This window comes from Paralichthys olivaceus, chromosome 19, assembly GCF_024713975.1.
Source record: "Paralichthys olivaceus isolate ysfri-2021 chromosome 19, ASM2471397v2, whole genome shotgun sequence".
In the NCBI taxonomy this organism is placed as follows: domain Eukaryota; kingdom Metazoa; phylum Chordata; class Actinopteri; order Pleuronectiformes; family Paralichthyidae; genus Paralichthys; species Paralichthys olivaceus.
Window position 1 is genome coordinate 20,220,399 of NC_091111.1, and position 20,049 is coordinate 20,240,447.

The 20,049-nt window shown below is 41.3% G+C and overlaps 4 protein-coding genes and 1 non-coding gene across 5 annotated transcripts; 4 read left to right on the forward strand and 1 right to left on the reverse strand.

The window, feature by feature from the left end:
* Positions 1-59: 59 nt before the first annotated feature.
* tmem242 (transmembrane protein 242) lies at positions 60-2,842 on the reverse strand. The gene is made up of 4 exons (XM_020112086.2): positions 2,703-2,842; positions 1,813-1,913; positions 863-1,000; positions 60-497 (listed from the first exon to the last, which is right to left on the reverse strand). Exons 1-4 carry the CDS (start codon positions 2,770-2,772, stop codon positions 384-386), a joined length of 423 nt encoding a protein of 140 aa, XP_019967645.2. The 5' UTR covers positions 2,773-2,842; the 3' UTR covers positions 60-383.
* On the forward strand, positions 2,744-7,218 carry LOC109647677 (palmitoyltransferase ZDHHC14-like). Its single transcript, XM_069515574.1, has 10 exons — positions 2,744-2,882; positions 3,045-3,350; positions 3,572-3,732; positions 4,105-4,248; positions 4,928-5,065; positions 5,411-5,459; positions 5,614-5,716; positions 5,825-5,934; positions 6,255-6,363; positions 6,814-7,218. The coding sequence occupies exons 2-10, from the start codon at positions 3,130-3,132 to the stop codon at positions 7,216-7,218; spliced, it is 1,440 nt and encodes a 479-aa protein (XP_069371675.1). The 5' UTR covers positions 2,744-2,882; positions 3,045-3,129.
* An 815-nt stretch (positions 7,219-8,033) lies between these two features.
* On the forward strand, positions 8,034-11,881 carry LOC109648224 (ribonucleoside-diphosphate reductase subunit M2). The gene is made up of 11 exons (XM_069515575.1): positions 8,034-8,051; positions 8,082-8,260; positions 8,403-8,471; positions 9,128-9,274; positions 9,366-9,482; positions 9,581-9,714; positions 9,790-9,884; positions 9,977-10,110; positions 10,568-10,672; positions 10,772-10,885; positions 11,157-11,881. The coding sequence occupies exons 2-11, from the start codon at positions 8,171-8,173 to the stop codon at positions 11,307-11,309; spliced, it is 1,158 nt and encodes a 385-aa protein (XP_069371676.1). The 5' UTR covers positions 8,034-8,051; positions 8,082-8,170; the 3' UTR covers positions 11,310-11,881.
* Positions 10,922-11,058, forward strand: LOC138405686 (small nucleolar RNA SNORD94). Its single transcript, XR_011239487.1, has one exon. It is a non-coding gene; the product is annotated as a small nucleolar RNA SNORD94 (small nucleolar RNA).
* A 1,295-nt stretch (positions 11,882-13,176) lies between the features above and the next one.
* Positions 13,177-18,595, forward strand: lgals8a (galectin 8a). Its single transcript, XM_069515576.1, has 9 exons — positions 13,177-13,298; positions 15,433-15,521; positions 15,856-16,066; positions 16,645-16,767; positions 16,868-16,906; positions 17,156-17,182; positions 17,599-17,687; positions 17,973-18,138; positions 18,259-18,595. Exons 1-9 carry the CDS (start codon positions 13,260-13,262, stop codon positions 18,406-18,408), a joined length of 933 nt encoding a protein of 310 aa, XP_069371677.1. The 5' UTR covers positions 13,177-13,259; the 3' UTR covers positions 18,409-18,595.
* The last annotated feature ends 1,454 nt before the right edge of the window (positions 18,596-20,049 follow it).

Genomic DNA, 20,049 nt, shown 5'->3' on the forward strand with positions numbered 1-20,049 from the left:
ATACTATGATAAGTTCAGAGCCTGTGGTTTATTCACACCTGAGGGTAAAAAGGCAAATATGGATGAATTCATATTTTATTATGTCATAATATTAACACCATAAAATCAGTTCTGACTCACCAAAGTTTTCCATCGACTTGAATCTTGATTTTAGTAAAACTGATTTAAATAAAATAAATAAAGAGTCTGAGGAAAAACCTCTGAACCCAGAAGTGGGTGGAGCTCGAACAGCTTCAACTGGAACCAGGACAGAGACCAGGACCGGGACTGAAACCAGGACAGAGACCAGGACCGGGACTGAACTGCTGAACTCTGATGACAAACAGCTGCTGAGTGTCGTTGATATTTTAAATCTCATTTGATTGGTCGTCAGCAGGATGACGTCACTTTGACTTGAAGACAGAGTCCCAGTCCAGAGGTTCAGATCCAGCTGTGGCCTCGGGCGACTTTGGGATGGAGGGGAAGAGGGACCGCATCTTCAGTCTGAACTCTGACAACTGAAAAACAGGAAGACGAGTGAGTCCAGAGACGAGTCAGTGTCTCGTCCAGCTTCTAACGTGTAGGTGCGAGAAGTTATTTAGCTTTGATGTTACTTTATTTTATAATGTTATTTTCAGTGTTTTTTAAATTCACTGTTAAAGCTTTGAATTAATGAATTTAAATCTCTTTATCCCTAAAACAGTTTTACTTTTGTGATGAAGTTTTTTCCACTAGTGTCCTGAATATTTATTAGTATAAATACATACATTTTACAGCTTCTCCAGATTCTTTTTTATATTTTTATTCAGTCATTTTATTAAAAAAATAAAATGTGCCGTTTTAGTTTTTCAAAGTTTTACACATGTAGAGTTCGGATACGTACAGAGTGAACACCAAGAACTTTCCACACAGCGACACTGAGCAGACCGACTCCACACCAGGCAAACAGAGACCCCCACCCCAGAGCTCGGAGAGCCAGAGACGCTCCGCTCTCCGGCACTGCCGCCGTCGACACCGCCCCCTGAGGAGGAGGAGCCAGATGGAAACAACATGGAGTCAGAACGTTACATACAAAGTAATGTTAAAGAGAAAATAGAAATTTACAATAAAAATGTCAAATAGAAAAAAAGTTTTAATTTTAATCGAAGAAAACTTTGTCCACAAACTTCTGGCTGTTTTGTTCACAAGCCTCAGATTTTCTTTGGTTTCTTTTGCAGTGAAACTAAATCAAACTTTGTGTCAGAGGCTCAGACGTCGACAAAGACGACAAAGACCAGTCTGAGTAAACGAACGGTGACCTCTGAGGTCACTGACAGAGCGAAGGAAACGATGACTCAGCAGCTGTGAAGTAAAATGAACGATTAAACTTCAGAACACGTGATAAAACCAACGATCCATCGATTGAATGTCTGGTGTTTGAAACATGAAGCTAAACAATCACCGGAGGTTTCTGTCGATCAACAGATCAATTATCGGACAAACTGTCTGCAGACGTCACTTCTCTCGATTGTTCCATCAGAGGAAACTGACGAGCAGCTCTTCTCATAATCTTTGAAACTGAATTTAAAGTCGTGTTTGTTCGGATTTGTCTGAATTAACTCATCAGCTGTTTGAGTCACAAAAGAACAAATGTCTCAGGATCAACGTGACGCTGACGTCAACGTCACACTTAACATAAACGCGTGATTCAGACGTGAATGTAAAACTGAACATGTGACCTTCAGCTCTGGGAATAAAATTATTAAATCCACATTTTTCAATCAATGAATAAATTCAGCTTCGTTGTTAATGATAATTATTGATGCATTGTTCTGATAATTAAACAAACTGCACCTTATTAAACCAGTCGGGGCTTTTTTTCTTGGCCAGCGCCAACGTGGAGCCGAACCCTGCGATCATCCCTGCGGACGCCACCGTGGTCAGAAACGCTGCCCCTGCAGACAGGAAGTGAGGTCAGAACCCGTGAGATAATATTTGCTTCATTCAAATTCTCCCGAGACCAAAGAGACTTTGTTCTTTTTCGCTAACAGACATTTGTATTTTCTGCTTCTACACGAGTCAGTTTGTTCTGAACTCTTTCACAGAATCTCTGGTTGGAATCCATTTTGTGAATCAACAGTTGAAAGTCAAGATTTATTCCTCAAGATAGATTCATGAACCAATAAACTGTGGAAATATAAGAATAAAAGAGTCTGGTTAGAAATCACAGGATTATTCAGCGGTGGAGGAAATAAAGCATTTACTTCTGTAAAAGTACAAATAAAAGTAATGTACTCAAGTACCACATGAACTTTTCTACTCAAGTAAAAGTAGGTATATAAATAAGTATATAAACCTGTAACATTGTGGACATGTGAAGTAAAAGTACCTGAAAATAAATATTCTCTTATCTAAAATAAAACGTGTCGCTGTGACCCTCCGGGGCTCCCGTACAAGTTCAAGATGTTGTTTGACGTCACGATTTAAAAAGACAGAGCTGAGCAATAAAACATCAATAATTAATAATCGATCAAATCAATATATACACAACATCTTACAAACTAATAACCACGTGACAGTCGTCGTCATAATGATCGATATCGAACTGATCATTTTCATCTGGAGTTTTAGTCGAATCTGCTGAAGAGATTTAAATTAACGTGAGTGGGACTTTGTGACGCGGTGTTACTTCCGCAGGCTGCGGGAGCTGCGGTCAGGAGCTGCGGTCAGGAGCCGCTCCTCACCGTGAATCATCTGTTGTTTCTCCTTCTCTTCTTCTGTCATTGTCTCCGATGATGAACCATCCGCCGCCATGCTGCAGCGGTCCGTCAGCGTCCTGTCACCGGGCGGAAACAAGCCCGCTAGGAACTAAAGAAGTGGATGTCGTTTCCGGGGAGCAGAAAACACCAACGTACAAGAACTAAGTGTGTGTGTGTGTGTGTGTGTGTGTGTGTGTGTGTGTGTGTGTGTGTGTGTGTGTGTGTGTTGTCGGCGGAGGGGGGGGGGGCTTGTGTCGGGAAGATATTTCCAGAATAAAAGCCGTAGAGTGTTTATGAGTCACGTGCTTTTATTTTGTCTCCTGAGAGAAAAACATCTGGAGCGCGTGAACGCAGCAGCGCGCGCATACCTGTGGTTTTGTACCTGTGAGGACACACATGTCTCAGACCCGCCATGGACCTGTGGACCAGCGGGGACACCTCACACACATCTGCACCCGTAGCAGCGGCTCGATCCCCGGACCCGCTGCAGAGGTACCGCCGGAAGTGGCAGGTGTTCCCGGGAAAGAACCGGTTCTACTGCGGCGGGAGAATCATGATGGCGGGAAACAGCTTCATGTTTACTATGACGGTGATTTGCATCCTGGTCACAAGTGGACTGTTCTTCACCTGCGAGTGAGTACACACAGTACACACATATATAGTACACACAGTACATATACTACACACAGTACACACATATACTACACACAGTACATATACTACACACAGTACATATACTACACACACACACATACACACTAGTCTGGTTTAGTTTTAATGAGGAGAAGTGTCAGACTGAATGAAGGCCTGTGATTGGTCCAGACTCTGGATTTGTTTTGACGTTGTGTCTGCAGTTGTCCCTTCCTGGCGTCCAACCTGACCCCGGCCATCCCGGCGGTCGGGGTCGTCCTCTTTGTCTTCGTCATGGCGATGCTGTTCAGGGTGACCTTCAGCGACCCCGGTGTTCTGCCCCGAGCCACGCCTGACGAGGCCGCCCACCTGGAGACGCAGATCGGTAACCATGGAAACACACAAACAAACACAAACCCATGGGACGTGAGCGTCCTGAGGTTTTTATCTTTTTACTCTTCATCCTTTAAAAAATCCAACTTCAGCAGACGTCACCTTACGATGAAGCTGTGATGTCATCGTCGGACCCCTCTTAACCACAAAGACACAGACTGTTTGGTATAATGGCCCCTGACTGTAGAAGTAGCGCCACCTACTGCTCATCTCAATGCACCAGCTCCTTACATTCATGAAGCATTTGCAGGAAACGAGGATTCATTTGCTTTTTCTTCTGCAGATTTTCTGGAAGTGGAGTTAAAGTGTCGCTGGTTTGTTTCAGGGACTGAGAGCATCTGAAGCTGTTGTGTTTGTGTCTCAGACTCGTGGAGCTGCTCCGCACTTCCTCCTCGCACCAGAGACGTCGTCATCAACGGACAAACGGTCAAACTCAAATACTGCTTCACCTGCAGAATCTTCAGACCGCCACGAGCGTCCCACTGCAGCCTGTGTGACAACTGTGTCGGTCAGTGGGACATTTTACAGCTTACACACCAGAAAACACACATCACATGACCGTTTACATACACTGGTCATGTGATGTAAACAGGAAGTAGATCGTCTCTTCTGCAGTTGGTTGCTTAGTAACAGAACAGTGATGGTGAACAGTCAGAGCAGGGATTTCTTTTCTCGGAGCGACGACGAGGTGGAACTGTTTCTGACAGGAAGTGTTAGCGACGCTTTGTGTTCACCGCTGCTAGTCGAGTCATGTGACTGATGAGAACCAATCAGAAGAGAACGTATAATAAAGTCTCAGTTTCTGTTCAGACTAAAACACAAAACCAGAGTTTTCAAACTAAAATGAATTCAGCAGCGTTTAGTTTCCGACTTCGAGGCTGGAAAACTCCAGCAGCTGTGACCATATCAACAGTGATGACATGTCAGTATGGGCGGAGCTGCAGTTTCTCAATTCATTTACGTCTCAATTTCATTTGACCATCAATCAAAAAAGAAAAATATTCCATTTACAATGATAGAAAATAAAAAGCAGAAATTAAAGAAACTGGAGCAAAAAATCTTTAATAAATAATTGTGGGCAGAACCTGACACACACACACACACACACACACACTGTGTGTCTCTAACGTGTCCGATGACTCATCACTTTTTAAGTGATGTAAATTTATTTTTCTTCTTTGTTCCAGAACGTTTCGACCACCACTGTCCCTGGGTCGGGAACTGCGTTGGACGGAGGAACTATCGCTTCTTCTACCTGTTCATCGTCTCGCTGTCCTTCCTCACCATCTTCATCTTTGCCTTCGTCATCACACACGTCATCCTCAGTGAGTACCTGCCGTTGCAGCCTCCTCACGACTCTGAGTTTTCAGAGGTCAAAGGTCATCGTGACCTTATTTGATTGGGTTTTAAGTCTCACATCTCGCAGCTCGGCTGCGTCTCGTTTTGAATCAGGTTTTCTCAATTGATTTTAAAATGGCTCGTATTTGGACCTGGACACAAACCAGTAATTATGAGACGAATAAAGATTTTTAGAGCGACGGCCGGTTTTACCGTTGGAATCAGCGTGGAGTCTGTGCAGGTCTCAGAGGAAGCAGGTGTAGGGATCATAACGTGGTCGTGAGAATGAAATAAGTGGAACATTAGGAACATGAAATCTCTCCTCTCTGCAGGATCCAGGCGGACAGGTTTCCTGAGCGCGCTCAGAGACAGTCCGGCCAGATATCCTTTCATCAGTGTCACTCAGAGGCGCCTCGTCATTTACACCATTACTCAGAGTTTGTCACATCAGCATTTTGTCTTTTTATCTCATCATTTTCATTTTCCCACCGTTATTATTTGTAGAACAATTAATGTCCTTGACTCAGTTCTGCACCGTCCTGGAGGTGGTGGTGTGTTTCTTCTCCGTCTGGTCGATTGTGGGTCTGTCGGGGTTCCACAGCTACCTGATCAGCTCCAACCAGACCACCAACGAAGACGTGAGTACGAAACGCTCCCAGCTGTCCCAGGACATGGGAAGCCCTGAGAGGGCTCAATAATAAAATTGTGTCTTGGACCAACGTGCCTCTGTGTCTGTCCTGGTCCAGATTAAAAGCTCCTGGTCCACGAAGCGCAGTCAGGACAACTACAACCCCTACAGCTACGGAAACATCCTGAGCAACTGCTGCGCCGCCCTGTGTGGGCCGCTGCCTCCCAGGTCAGTTACATCCACCAATCAGCTGAGTGACGGTAAAGACAATCAATATCAGGTTCATCCACCATCTCTGTTTCAGTTTGAACCCCCGTCCACATTAACACACCTGAAAACACGTATCACATGACCACTCACAGTTTCTGTCCCTTCGTTAAAACTCGGAGTTTTCAAACAGCAGCGTTTACACACTTCTCTGTTTCTAAACCTCGTGTTGTCGACTCACGTGAACAAATCTGTCGCAGCGTTGATCGGTTTCAAATGAAAACTTGTGGGTGGAGCCTCAGTTTTTCTGTAAAGTGACTCAACATGACCCCGGGCCCCAGTTTGATTGACAGGAGGGGTCTGATCCAGTGTGACACGCCTCAGACAACGTCCCAGTCCAACGGGACGAGTGCCTGCAGCCACGCCTCCTCTCAGCTTCACAGTCACATGGTAGGTGGATGCCAGAGAGCTGGTCGATATGTCATGATATATACATATATATGTATATATACATATATATATGTATATATATATATATATATGTATACATATATATGTATATATATGTATATATATATATGTATATACATATATATATATATATACATATATATATGTATAAACATATATAACTGATCAGAACATGAAAGAGAAACTGCAGATCAAATCAAAAGGAATCATTTCACTTTAGCTCATTTTAAATGATTGTGTCTGTACCTGCGACACCTAGTGGCCAGAGTCATGTTCTCAGGTTGGACTCAGATGAACTGGGTGGAGGTCAGAGGTCACAGTGACTTCAGATGAAAGCTGTAAACTGTAATCTCGTCTCTAAGTACTTGATCACTTGTAATATAATATGATGTATAACCGACAGTGATAGAAACCTGTTTTCTGTGTCAGTGTGACCAGGATCAGTGTATCCACAGCACCAAGTACGTCCTCCAAGCCGCAGCCACGCCGTTGCACCACAGGGCCCCCGTGGTTCTGGCACCTATGCCAGGGAGGACCACCACCTTGGGGGGCCCATGTGCCTACCTGGCCCCGACCCAGCCGTCCCTGCCCTCCTGCAGGGGAGACGTCCTGACTCTGAGGGATGCCGACTCCCACTGCCGCCACCACCACCACCATCACTTCATCAGTCCGGGGGAGACGCCGTCCACCACGCCGCAGAGCCGTCCATGCCCCGCCCACCTGCACCTCTACCCCCAACCACACCCACCTGTCCCCACCCTGTACAACCCTGCCAGCCAGGACGCTCTGCACGAGGACTCGGTCAGAGGGCTGGTGAAGCTCAGCTCTGTCTGAACTCTTCTTCTTTCACCCATCTTCACTTTGTGCATCACAGAAGAGGACGTGGAAACATCTGGAAAAAGGTTTTGTGAAACGTGTTTCCTGTTGTCTGAAGTTGAACATGTGGTGAGAAGACAAAACTCAACCTGACGAAATGATGACGTAAACATTTCTCAACAAAAACACCTTTGTTCATTTTCTGAAAACATGGTTCAAACTTTGACCTTTGAGACTTGACGGGTTCAAACAGCTCATCTGTCCCAGATGTTGAGGAGCGTCGTTCTCTGAGGTAACGAACAAAGTGTCAGGAAGGAAAAATCAGACGACTTTTAGAACCATCAGTTAACATCAGAAAAACTTTTAAAACTGTCCGGACGTGTGGTAAATGTTTACGAAGTCCAAAGTGACACAAAACTTAAATGATGACTGAAGTGTTTCAGCTTTAAAGTTGAAAAAATGTAATTTTATGTTCATAAATACGATGAGAGAAGTTTTAGAAACTATGAAACTATATGTATTGAATCTATCTGTTGATCTTTACAGGTGATTTTATTCCATTTGTGCCTTTTTCATTTAGAGTTGTAAAGACTCGTTGTGACTCTTGTGTGACGTCACTTTCGGACTGTTTTGTAACTCTGACCCCCCCCCCCCCCCTCAAACTAAGACTTGGATTTGTCCGCAGCCCGCGGATGTCACGTGAACGCGGCTCGCAGCCTGATTGGCTCCGCCGCAGCGTCACTTTAAAGAGCCGCGCTCTGATTGGTCAGCTGTGTTGAAGCGCCAAGATTCCAATAAAAGGAGAAGCGAAGAAGAAGCAGCTCCAGAGTCAGTGAGCCGCCATCAAACAAAGAAGAAGCAGCTCCAGAAGAAGCAGCTCCAGAAGAAGCAGCAGCTCCAGAAGAAGCAGCTCCAGACTCAGTGAGCCGCCATCAGTCTCTTCTTCGTCACCTTCTCTCTCGGCTTCAAGATGCTTCGTGCTCGCTCGGCTCTTTCCGCCAGAGAAGAGAACTCACTGTGCAGTCAGACCGACAACATGGCGCTGGACAAAGAAAACACGGTGAGACTTCTTCTTCGAGCTCAGACTGTCGGCGGCCATTGTCCTGATGTGTTCGCCCTGACTGAGCCGTGTCCCCGGGCTGCTCCGGTGTTTCCGGTAGTTTGTGGAGACTTGATCGAGTTGTGCTCTCTTGTGTTTGCAGCCTCCCAGTGGGAACACCTCCCGCATCCTGGCGTCGAAAACCGCGCGAAAAATCTTCTCTGACGCTGCGGTAAGTGAATCAGCTGAAAGCTTCAGGGTTTAAATCGTCATCACACACGTCACCTTTGTTCACGACGACGTCACAGAGCGGGAGTTTTTATTGTTTCTCACATGGCGCCTAAATGATGGTTGTGGCGCCAACCTGACGATCAGCCTTCAGCGTGACGTCACTTCCGCGGCTTCTATGTTTTCATGTTCGTGTCAATGTTTGAATCACGTCAAACTTAATTAACACTGACGTCACATCAGGCTGTGCTCAATGTTGTGGTAGAAAATATGAAGGTCTGATGTTTGTGACATCACTGAGCTGCTGATCAATACACATCATCTACACACGAGCTTCATTCATCCAATAAAACGGTCTCAGACAAACATGTTGAGGTCAGAGTCTAAACTGTTTCTGTGGAGTTTATACTTTGGTGGAGTTTGGACACACATGACACTTTTGTCAGACATGTCGTGAGTTTGATCACTGAAACGTGTCACGTTTAGTCTGAAGATCATTTTAAACATTTCAAACCAAGAAGATCAGCTCGTCTGCAGCTGAAGAACCAGAGAACCTCTGATGTTTGATCTGAACTCAACTTTCAGCTCTGAAAGACTCATTTCACTCAGAACCACGTGAACGCTCCCGTTACAAAATGAGCCTCTTCTGTTGTTTTTCAGCCCAAAGTCGTGAAGAAGAGCAGCAGCGAGGGGGAGGAGCCGCTGCTGAAAGAAAACCCGCAGCGCTTCGTCATCTTCCCCATCCAGTACCATGACATCTGGCAGATGTACAAGAAGGCCGAGGCATCTTTCTGGACCGCAGAGGAGGTAAGCGTGACAGCCGCTGCTCTCAGCGACGCCTCAGGGTAACGCGGCCGTCTTGACGTGGCGCTAACGGCTTATTTTTTGTGTCGCGCAGGTCGACCTGTCAAAGGATCTGCAGCACTGGGAGTCTCTGAAGGAGGAGGAGAGGTACTTCATCTCTCACGTGTTGGCGTTCTTCGCCGCCAGCGACGGCATCGTCAACGAGAACCTGGTGAGTGTGACCGAGCTGCGGTCTGAACTGGTTATTGCTGTGTTTTAAGTTTGTGATTGGACGTGTGTGATTCTGAACTCTCACCCTGTGACCACCAGGTGGAGCGCTTTACGCAGGAAGTGCAGGTGACCGAGGCCCGGTGTTTCTATGGTTTCCAGATCGCCATGGAGAACATCCACTCGGAGATGTATAGCCTTCTCATCGACACGTACATCAAGGAGCCCAAAGAGAGGTGAGCTCTCTACTGCCTCCTACTGTTTTCTCCCGGTCTGTGCTGTTGTCTGACGCTGCGTTCACTGCCCCTCAGAGAATACCTGTTCAACGCCATCGAGACTCTGCCGTGTGTGAAGAAGAAGGCCGACTGGGCGATCAACTGGATCGGCAACAACAAAGCCGCCTTTGGTAAAGCTGCTCGCCGTGAGCCCGCGTGATGTTGTGGTGCCTGATCGTTCAGGTTTGGTATTGATGATCTGCGTCTGCTATTGATCCTCCAGGAGAGCGGGTGGTGGCCTTCGCGGCAGTGGAGGGAATCTTCTTCTCTGGTTCGTTCGCTTCCATCTTCTGGCTGAAGAAGAGAGGTCTCATGCCCGGCCTGACCTTCTCCAACGAGCTCATCAGCAGAGATGAGGTGAGCGCCTCGCACTAACGCCACGCCCCCCATGACCAGCCACTAACTGATCTGCTTGTTTACTGCGTCCGTCCGTTGATCACAGTTCATTCATCGTGATCAATCAAATTGTCAGCAGTTGATCCATAATGAGAATATGAGACAGACGATGTTGTTGTGAACCAGCAGCAGGAAGATGTGGTCGAGTTAATGACGCCACGTTGAAAACATCAAGTCAAAGTAATGAATGATGAACGAGTCACAAACGACCGGAGGAGTAAAGAGATGAACTCTGTGGATGTTCATACAAGAGAAAGTGTTTACGTGAAGTTCATTCTAGTTTTGTTTGTCACTTTTTCTTCTGGTCTGTCATGAACTGACAGATGCTCTTTGTGCTCGTGACCTCTGACCCTGACTCAGCTTTAACTCGGGTGTGTGCTCGTATAAACAGCGTGTTTTGTGACTGTGCTGCGTTCAGGGTCTGCACTGTGACTTCGCCTGTCTGATGTTCAAACACCTGCTCAACAAGCCGTCCAAAGAAACCGTCACCAGCATCATCAAGAACGCCGTGGCCATCGAGCAGGTCGGTCTGCAGGGCGCGCCCTCACCCACGTGACGCATCAACGCGTGTCTGTCGACCACTGAACTGTTTGTTGACCTGTTGTGTTTATTTGTGCGTCAGGAGTTCCTGACGGAGGCTCTGCCCGTGAAGCTGATCGGGATGAACTGTGAACTCATGAAGCAGTACATCGAGTTTGTGGCCGACCGACTGATGCTGGAGCTCGGCTTCGCCAAGGTAACCACCCGGGGTCTGTGGGCCGCAGGGGCGGGGTCTGTGATGATGAGAAGCGCAGGGGTACGGACCTCAGCCAGTGATGGGGGCTGAGTGCTGCTGCTGCAGTCTGATCAGAGGACGAGTGGTTCACTGACGGACGCCAGCAGCACGAGACAGACGCCACACTGAACAGACCCCGACTACACTGTTGTAGAGTCGTTAGTGAAAATGAGAAGCTGCTCAGATATTTCAAGTGTTGAACAGAGAGTAAACTGACGTCTGGTCTCCGCAGATCTATCGGGTGGAGAACCCCTTCGACTTCATGGAGAACATCTCTCTGGAGGGAAAGACCAACTTCTTTGAGAAGCGTGTGGGCGAGTACCAGAGGATGGGCGTCATGTCCGGCCCCACGGACAACACCTTCAGACTCGACGCAGACTTCTGAGGCCGTGGCCGGACCAACCACCGCTAGGCCACACGTTCCAGCCGCCGCTCGAGGCCGTCGCTGACCTCTGCTGGAAGACGACTGACGTGTGTACGTTGACTTTTGTATCGGACCTCATTTTAATGGTCACAGCTTATCAGCTGGCTGCTGGTTAAATTAATAATGGACTTTTCAAAGTAAGAGCACAGCAGTGCCAGGATCCACAACCTGAGTGATCATTTTAACGCTGAACATATTCTGTTAACTGATGTTTGTTTTTATGGATTCAGATTTATTGTCTTTTAACTGAACTTTTAGTTTGTGTGATTTGTACAGTCAGTAGGTTTTTATCAGAGTGATGTTAACTCTTCGGTTGTTGGTTTTAGAAAAACATGTTACTGCTTAACCATCAATTCGAATGAAAATCTAACATTTTGACAAGATGACATCATCAGAACCAAGCTAGCTGTTTCCTAATGTTTCCAGTCTTTATGCTAAGCTACGTAGCAGCAGACTGTAACTTCATATTGTCATTATTGTTATATTTATTCTCAGTTGCTTATTTTTTTTCTGTCAATAAAATGTCCTCTGCATTTCCCAGAATACCCTTTTTTTTCACCAGAAACACTAAAACCAGTAGAAACAAATCAAAAGTATTAAAAAAAAAAAAAAAAATACTATTTCTTTTAATCCTTTTAAAACTTGATTTAAACACTTTAGTTTAGTCAGTGAACTGAACATTATGAGAGCTGACATGAAGCAGGAGTGTCGGAAGCTGACGACACATTTTTAGAATGTTTTGATCAGAGCTTTTCTCTTAATTTTTTCTTTATTGGAAAATACAAGGCAGTGCAGTTGTACGATTTCTTACAACATTCCTTATCCAGCATTTTCCATTTCTAGATAAAGCAAAACAGAACTGGGAAGCTTGGTGTTATCTTCCCGGCGACACATACAACAGGAGTGAGAGAGAGATGTGCGAGTTAGAGACACAGATTAAACTAAAGTAAATGAAATAAATCAAATGGGTGAAATATCATTACCTAATCGTATGAAGACTGATCATACAGCTTTTACATACTCAGTCCATTTTGACCAGATTTGGTAGAACTTATATTTTTGCAATTTGAGGGAGAAAGATAACTTAATGCAGATCTCGACTGCTACCGGTAGAATGTAGAGTAATTTTTTGTCGCTTGTGATCCAGGTGGATCGACTCCCAACCAAATGGAATAACCGGCCAAATGTATTATCTATATGTTTATGAAGCTCTCTCCAGAAAGCTTGGATGACCTGACAATTCCAGAAAACATGAAAGTGGCTTCATTACATCCAGAGTCTCCAACAGACTCTCCACCCCCCTGATGTTGTTTAGAATATGACATCAGGGGTTGGCGTGGTTGCTTAACAAAACATTTGTTGCCAAGTGTTGGACTCTGTGATCGGCACATTCTCTCCCAACTCCCATTAGACATAACATTTGCTTCTTTTTCCCACTTCTTCTTTATGCATTCTGTGTTCTCTTGTTTGGATCGATGGATGCCACAATAAAGTCTAGATATTATTTTGGTGCATGTTTTACCCCCCCCCCCCCCCCCAACAATGACAGAAATATCAGCTGAATCAATCTGTCACGAATTTAGTGACGTTAAACTGAGAAATACTGGAGATGTGGAAGAAAATTCAGAAAAGAAGATGGAGTGAAAAATAAAGATCAAATAATAACTTGAGATATTTTAGTCAAAGGACAGAAGCTTTTTAATGGTTCACTTCTAGTGTGAACACGAGGGGGGGGGGGGGGGTTAACAAAGTGATGAAGTAAAATAAAAGTTTCTTTAAATCAACATTTTTAAACAATTTAATCGTGTGGACTCGTGACTTCCGGGTGTGACGTGTCTGTCTCATGCTGATGACGACAGATACGGAAGTAAACAGAAGAACGAAGTGTCCGCGGATCGTCGCTGCGTCAAAATGTCAACATCCAACTTGAGACAAACGTTTTTAAAACCGGTGAGACGTTTAACCTTCACCTCTGACGTCACTGTCTGACCGGGCCCCCCGGCCCTGACGTCACAGCTTGATGATGCTTGATCCAGGCTACTTAGCATGTTAGCATTTTAGCTCGTGTCTTTAAATCATGACGTTTATCGTCACTTTGAATTCTCAGTGAATTCAGCTTCGTCTCTTGATTTGAATTCAATTAGCTTCTCCACATGTTTCCGCTCAGACTTTATTAATTAACTGTATATAACTTTATTAATTAACTGTATATAACTTCAGACTTTATTAATTAACTGTATATAACTTTATTAATTAACTGTATATAACTTCAGACTTTATTAATTTACTGTATATAACTTTATTAATTTACTGTATATAACTTTATTAATTAACTGTATATAACTTCAGACTTTATTCACTTTATATAACTTCAGACTTTATTAACTGTATATAACTTCAGACTTTATTCACTTTATATAACTTCAGACTTTATTAACTGTATATAACTTCAGACTTTATTCACTTTATATAACTTCAGACTTTATTAACTGTATATAACTTCAGACTTTATTCACTTTATATAACTTCAGACTTTATTAATTTACTGTATATAACTTCAGACTTTATTCACTTTATATAACTTCAGACTTTATTAACTTTATATAACTTCAGACTTTATTTAATAACTTTATATAACTTCAGACTTTATTTAATAACTGTATATAACTTCAGACTTTATTAACTTTATATAACTTCAGACTTTATTAACTGTATATAACTTCAGACTTTATTCACTTTATATAACTTCAGACTTTATTAATTTACTGTATATAACTTCAGACTTTATTCACTTTATATAACTTCAGACTTTATTAACTTTATATAACTTCAGACTTTATTTAATAACTTTATATAACTTCAGACTTTATTTAATAACTGTATATAACTTCAGACTTTATTAACTTTATATAACTTCAGACTTTATTAACTGTATATAACTTCAGACTTTATTCACTTTATATAACTTCAGACTTTATTAATTTACTGTATATAACTTCAGACTTTATTCACTTTATATAACTTCAGACTTTATTAACTTTATATAACTTCAGACTTTATTAATTAACTGTATATAACTTCAGACTTTATTTAATAACTTCATATAACTTCAGACTTTATTAACTTTATATAACTTCAGACTTTATTCACTTTATATAACTTCAGACTTTAATAACTTTATATAACTTCAGACTTTATTAATTAACTGTATATAACTTCAGACTTTATTTAATAACTTCATATAACTTCAGACTTTATTAACTTTATATAACTTCAGACTTTATTTAATAACTTTATATAACTTCAGACTTTATTAACTTTATATAACTTCAGACTTTATTTAATAACTTTATATAACTTCAGACTTTATCAACTTTATATAACTTCAGACTTTATTAATTAACTGTATATAACTTCAGACTTTATTAATTAACTGTATATAACTTCAGACTTTATTTAATAACTTTATATAACTTCAGACTTTATTCACTTTATATAACTTCAGGTATTGTACGTTCAGTTTATTGGCTGAATTAAAGACGTCGAGTTTAATGATGATTACGTTGTTGCTTTGTTTAATAATCACAATCTGTGAATACGATAGAAAAAGAAATATAAATATCTACGTCACAAACAAACACATTCAAACTGAAGTTTAACTTTTAGAATTTTAAAACATTATACAATTATTATATTAAATTATATTTGCATTATAAAAAGTTGACAGAATATTTTTGTTTGAATGTTTTGATGAAGAATTTGTTTTTTTCTTGAAACTCAAAATTATAAATATTCGTTTAAAAACAAAGTATTTTAGAGTCTTTGATGTCTAAAATCTGAAATCATACATTTTATTTTTTGAGTTTAAAACGTTTGATCGGATAAAACTAAATGTTTGAACGCGTATTCTTTTATATTTTGTTACATTTTAACAATGATCAGTGTGTGTAGCTGCTTTAATTCTCAGTGTTGATTGTTTTGAAAACGCTCGTTATCACTTGATGAATCGATGATTTCTTCTGTTGACGTTCTTATGACGAAGACATGAGTCATTCAAACGTTCCTGATGGTTTCTCCTCCGCAGGTGATTCCCTTCGCTGGGACCCTCCTGGGGGGTTTGGTTCCAGGGGAGATGGTTCTCATTCAGGGCTCCGTGCTGTCAGACGCTGACAGGTGAATGTTTTACACCGAGACGTTTTGGTTTCTGCTCGAACTTCTCAAAAACTAACTTGAAAAGCACGAATCTAAAGTTTCATTGACATGAACTGAAGACGTGTGGTTCCACCTCTGTGTTGTGTTGCCTGAGCGTTTCAAGGTTCATGTGTTCATACAGAGGTTCACTGATGCCTCAGGACCAGCTCCTGTTAATTCTTCATTATTATTCATGTTAATTGTTGAAATCAGCTGTGAGGAGCAAAGACCTGATTTGATTTGAGTTTAATAAATGAATTGTTAATTATCGTGTTTTTCTAAGAGTTGTCTCTCGTCCCTCTGCTTTGTCTTACAGGTTCCAGGTGGATTTCACGTGTGGCAGCAGCGTCAAGCCGAGGGCCGACGTAGCATTTCACTTCAACCCGAGGTTCCTGAGGTCTCCGTGTATTGTGTGTAACTCGCTGCAGAGGGAGCGCTGGGGCCGAGAGCAGATCCTGTACCAGATGCCCTTCACCACCGGGGGAGCCTTCGAGCTTATCGTGCTCATCCTGAAAGACAAATTCAAGGTGAGAACGCACGTTCAGGTACATTCACGAGTTTAACAAGTGAAATTCATTTACTGATAGAACGTACAGGATCATGGTGTTCTGGAAGTTTTCTGGAAGCTGGTGAAAGAACTCAGGCAGCAGCTGATGTCTCAGCAGAAGAGTTTAATGTAGACTTGATGCATCAAGGAGACCAGAAGGTGCAACAATATACAAACGCTATCAGAGAAACATGAGCCTGTTGAAACTGTTAAATATGAACGAACCTGAGCGTAGACACAGTGTTCTGTTGGTCCTTTATCTAGAACCTGACCTTGGTACTGCTCAGAGAGAGAAGCGAGGATCTGTGGAACTACACAGGCACTATTCTCCTGTACAGATTGAATGTATTATACGCTAGATATACATAATACAGTTTATAGTGGCATAGTATACAGTTCTGTGTGGGGAAAGTACTTGTACGTCATCAATCATATTTTATTCATATATCCAACAAATCACAATCTGCCTCATAGAGCTTAACAAGGTGCAACATCCTACTGGTACTGGTACTGTAAGTACCTGTACTAGTACTCTCAGTACTGTGTGTGGCGCTGCAGGTGGCTGTGAACGGAGTGCATGTGTTGGAGTACAAACACCGACAGGAGCTGGAGCGGGTCGACACTCTCCGTGTTTCTGGAAAGGTCAGACTGGAGGTCGTGGGCGTCGCCGCGCCGAGCACTGTGAGTTTGCACAGCGACACTGAGTCATGTGATTCGACTGGTGACGAAGTGAAAGAACTGATGTTGTTGTTGTTGTTGTTGTTGTTGTCGTTGTTGTTAGAGTTCTCCTGCTGCCAGTCTGACCAACCAGGAGACAAACGTAAGAACAAATTCTTTACAGTAAACATCTTGGTTATTAAATATTAATATTTGTATTGTATTATATATGTGAATATTTACATGTCGATGTAAATGTTGATCAAACATCAGTTTGTTCGGTCGCTGCGGCCGCAGATCGTAGATTAACGAAGTGAAAAGAAGAATTAAAATATTGAAAGCTTCAATATAACAAAGTGAAATCTATTGTGTTTTGTATTAAAGTCGTTTTTCTTGTTTCTTCTTCTTGTAGCCGGTTTTCTCCTCAACAGGCAACTTGGTGAGTTTCACTGATGCATGATGGTCACTGTAGTCCTCTCAGAGGTCCCGTTAGAGATAACCATTAAATCTGAAGATTGATTTCTCCGCGAATTGATTACTTTGTTTAAAAACAATATTTAACATCATGACGATTATTGATTATGATTGTTTCATATTAATCCGACTCATTTGATAATTACATATTTTGTTTTTAACATGTTTTTGTACTTCCAGTTGAAAAGAAAGAAAATATTTTCTTTTGAAAATAATAATTATTTGTGTTTTTTCTTGATAAATAATAAATCAATTGTCTACACTGTATTTTGTAATTTTTTTAATGGACGTGTTTTAATCGTTGACATCACATCGATGAGGTGTACGCGTGTTTTATTTGTCGTGTCAGCGTTAAACTGATGGAAGCGTTGTTCTGTGCAGAGCGTTCCCTTCAGGGGGGATCTGGGTAACGGACTGAGAGTCGGACGAAGCATCACGATCAAAGCAGAAACTAATCACAACGCACACAGGTGAACTATGACCATTTTCATGATGGATTAATTTCCTGATTGATTATAAAACATTCAAATCAAACGAGTCGTCACATTTAATCATGAAGATTTCTATGAAACTGAAGTGATGATCAAAATAATCTCAAATTCTTTGTTTAGTTTTTATAAAATATGTCACAAAACATATTATATAGCATCTAGTACTTTCACTCAGTTGTTGAGTAAAAGTACTTAATAAATAAAACATTTCTTGAAGTGGATAAAAATAAGAATTAAAAAAAATTGTGTATCTTTTTCTGCCAGTTTCTGTGTGAATCTGCGAACATCGAGCGGCAGCGACATCGCTCTCCACCTGAATCCTCGTCTGAAGCGTCGGACCTTCGTCAGAAACTCCTTCCTGTCCGAGTCTTGGGGCCCCGAGGAGAAGAAGCTGGACTTGTTCCCCTTCGCTGCAGGACAATACTTTGAGGTATGTCTAAAAACATTATATATGTGTGTGTATATATGTATATATATATATATATATATATATATATATATACATGTCACAGACATGTAGACAATAAGGTCTGTGTTGTTTCCTGTGCAGATGATCATCAGGTGTGAACCTCAGCAGTTCAGAGTCGCTGTGAACGGCCTCCACCAGCTCGACTACAAACACAGAGTCCAGGACCTGAGCGCCATCAACCAGGTGGAGGTGCAGGGAGACGTCACGCTGCTCGACGTCAAGATGTTCTGAAGCTCCTCCTTCTGACCAGCCTGTTAAATGTGTACCTTTAGAGGACACGACCCTCAGTGATGAAGCAGAGCATCAACTTTGTGTTAGAATCTGAAAAGAATGATGATTCTGAACCATGTTTTCAAACAACCGTCAATTTACACACTCTTTTCTTTCTTTATCCAATAAACGTATCACATGATCCTGACCCCGAGTCGGACTCACGGTCTGTTACAGATTTTAATTAGTTAGTCAAGTCATTTCTTCCTGGCGTTAGACTTTTATACAGTTTTCTTCTAATCATAAGAAGAAAAGACTTTTAGAGACTTTTCTTCTAATCGTTAGACTTTTAGAGAGTTTTCTTCAAATCATTAGACTTTTAGAGAGTTTTCTTCTAATCGTTAGACTTTTGAAGACTTTTCTTCTTATCGTTAGACTTTTAAAGACTTTTCTTCTATTCATTAGACTTTTAGAGACTTTTATTCTTATCGTTAGACTTTTAAAGACTTTTATTCTTATCGTTAGACTTTTAAATACTTTTCTTCTTATCATTACACTTTTAAAGACTTTTCTTCTATTCATTAGACTTTTAGAGACTTTTATTCTTATCGTTAGACTTTTAAAGACTTTTCTTCTTATCATTACACTTTTAAAGACTTTTCTTCTAATCATTAGACTTTTAGAGACTTTTCTTTTGATCGTTAGACTTTTAAAGACTTTTCTTCTTATCATTAGACTTTTAGAGTTTTCTTCTAATCATTAGACTTTCAGAGACTTTTATTCTAATCATTAGACTTTTAGAGACTTTTCTTCCAATCATTAGACTTTTAGAGACTTTTCTTCTAATCGTTAGACTTTTAAAGACTTTTCTTCAAATCATTAGACTTTTAGAGACTTTTCTTCGAATCATTAGACTTTTAGAGACTTTTCTTCTAATCGTTAGACTTTTAAAGACTTTTCTTCTAATCGTTAGACTTTTAGAGAGTTTTCTTCTTATCATTACACTTTTAAAGACTTTTCTTCTATTCATTAGACTTTTAGAGACTTTTCTTTTGATCGTTAGACTTTTAAAGACTTTTCTTCTATTCATTAGACTTTTAGAGACTTTTATTCTTATCGTTAGACTTTTAAAGACTTTTCTTCTTATCATTACACTTTTAAAGACTTTTCTTCTATTCATTAGACTTTTAGAGACTTTTCTTTTGATCGTTAGACTTTTAAAGACTTTTCTTCTTATCATTAGACTTTTAGAGAGTTTTATTCTAATCATTAGACTTTTAGAGACTTTTCTTCCAATCATTAGACTTTTAGAGACTTTTCTTCTAATCATTAGACTTTTAGAGACTTTTCTTCTAATCGTTAGACTTTTAAAGACTTTTCTTCAAATCATTAGACTTTTAGAGACTTTTCTTCGAATCATTAGACTTTTAGAGACTTTTCTTCTAATCGTTAGACTTTTAAAGACTTTTCTTCTAATCGTTAGACTTTTAGAGAGTTTTCTTCTTATCATTAGACTTTTAAAGACTTTTCTTCTAATCATTAGACTTTTAGAGACTTTTCTTTGAATCGTTAGACTTTTAAAGACTTTTCTTCAAATCATTAGACTTTTAAAGAGTTTTCTTCTAATCATTAGACTTTGAGAGAGTTTTCTTTGAATCGTTA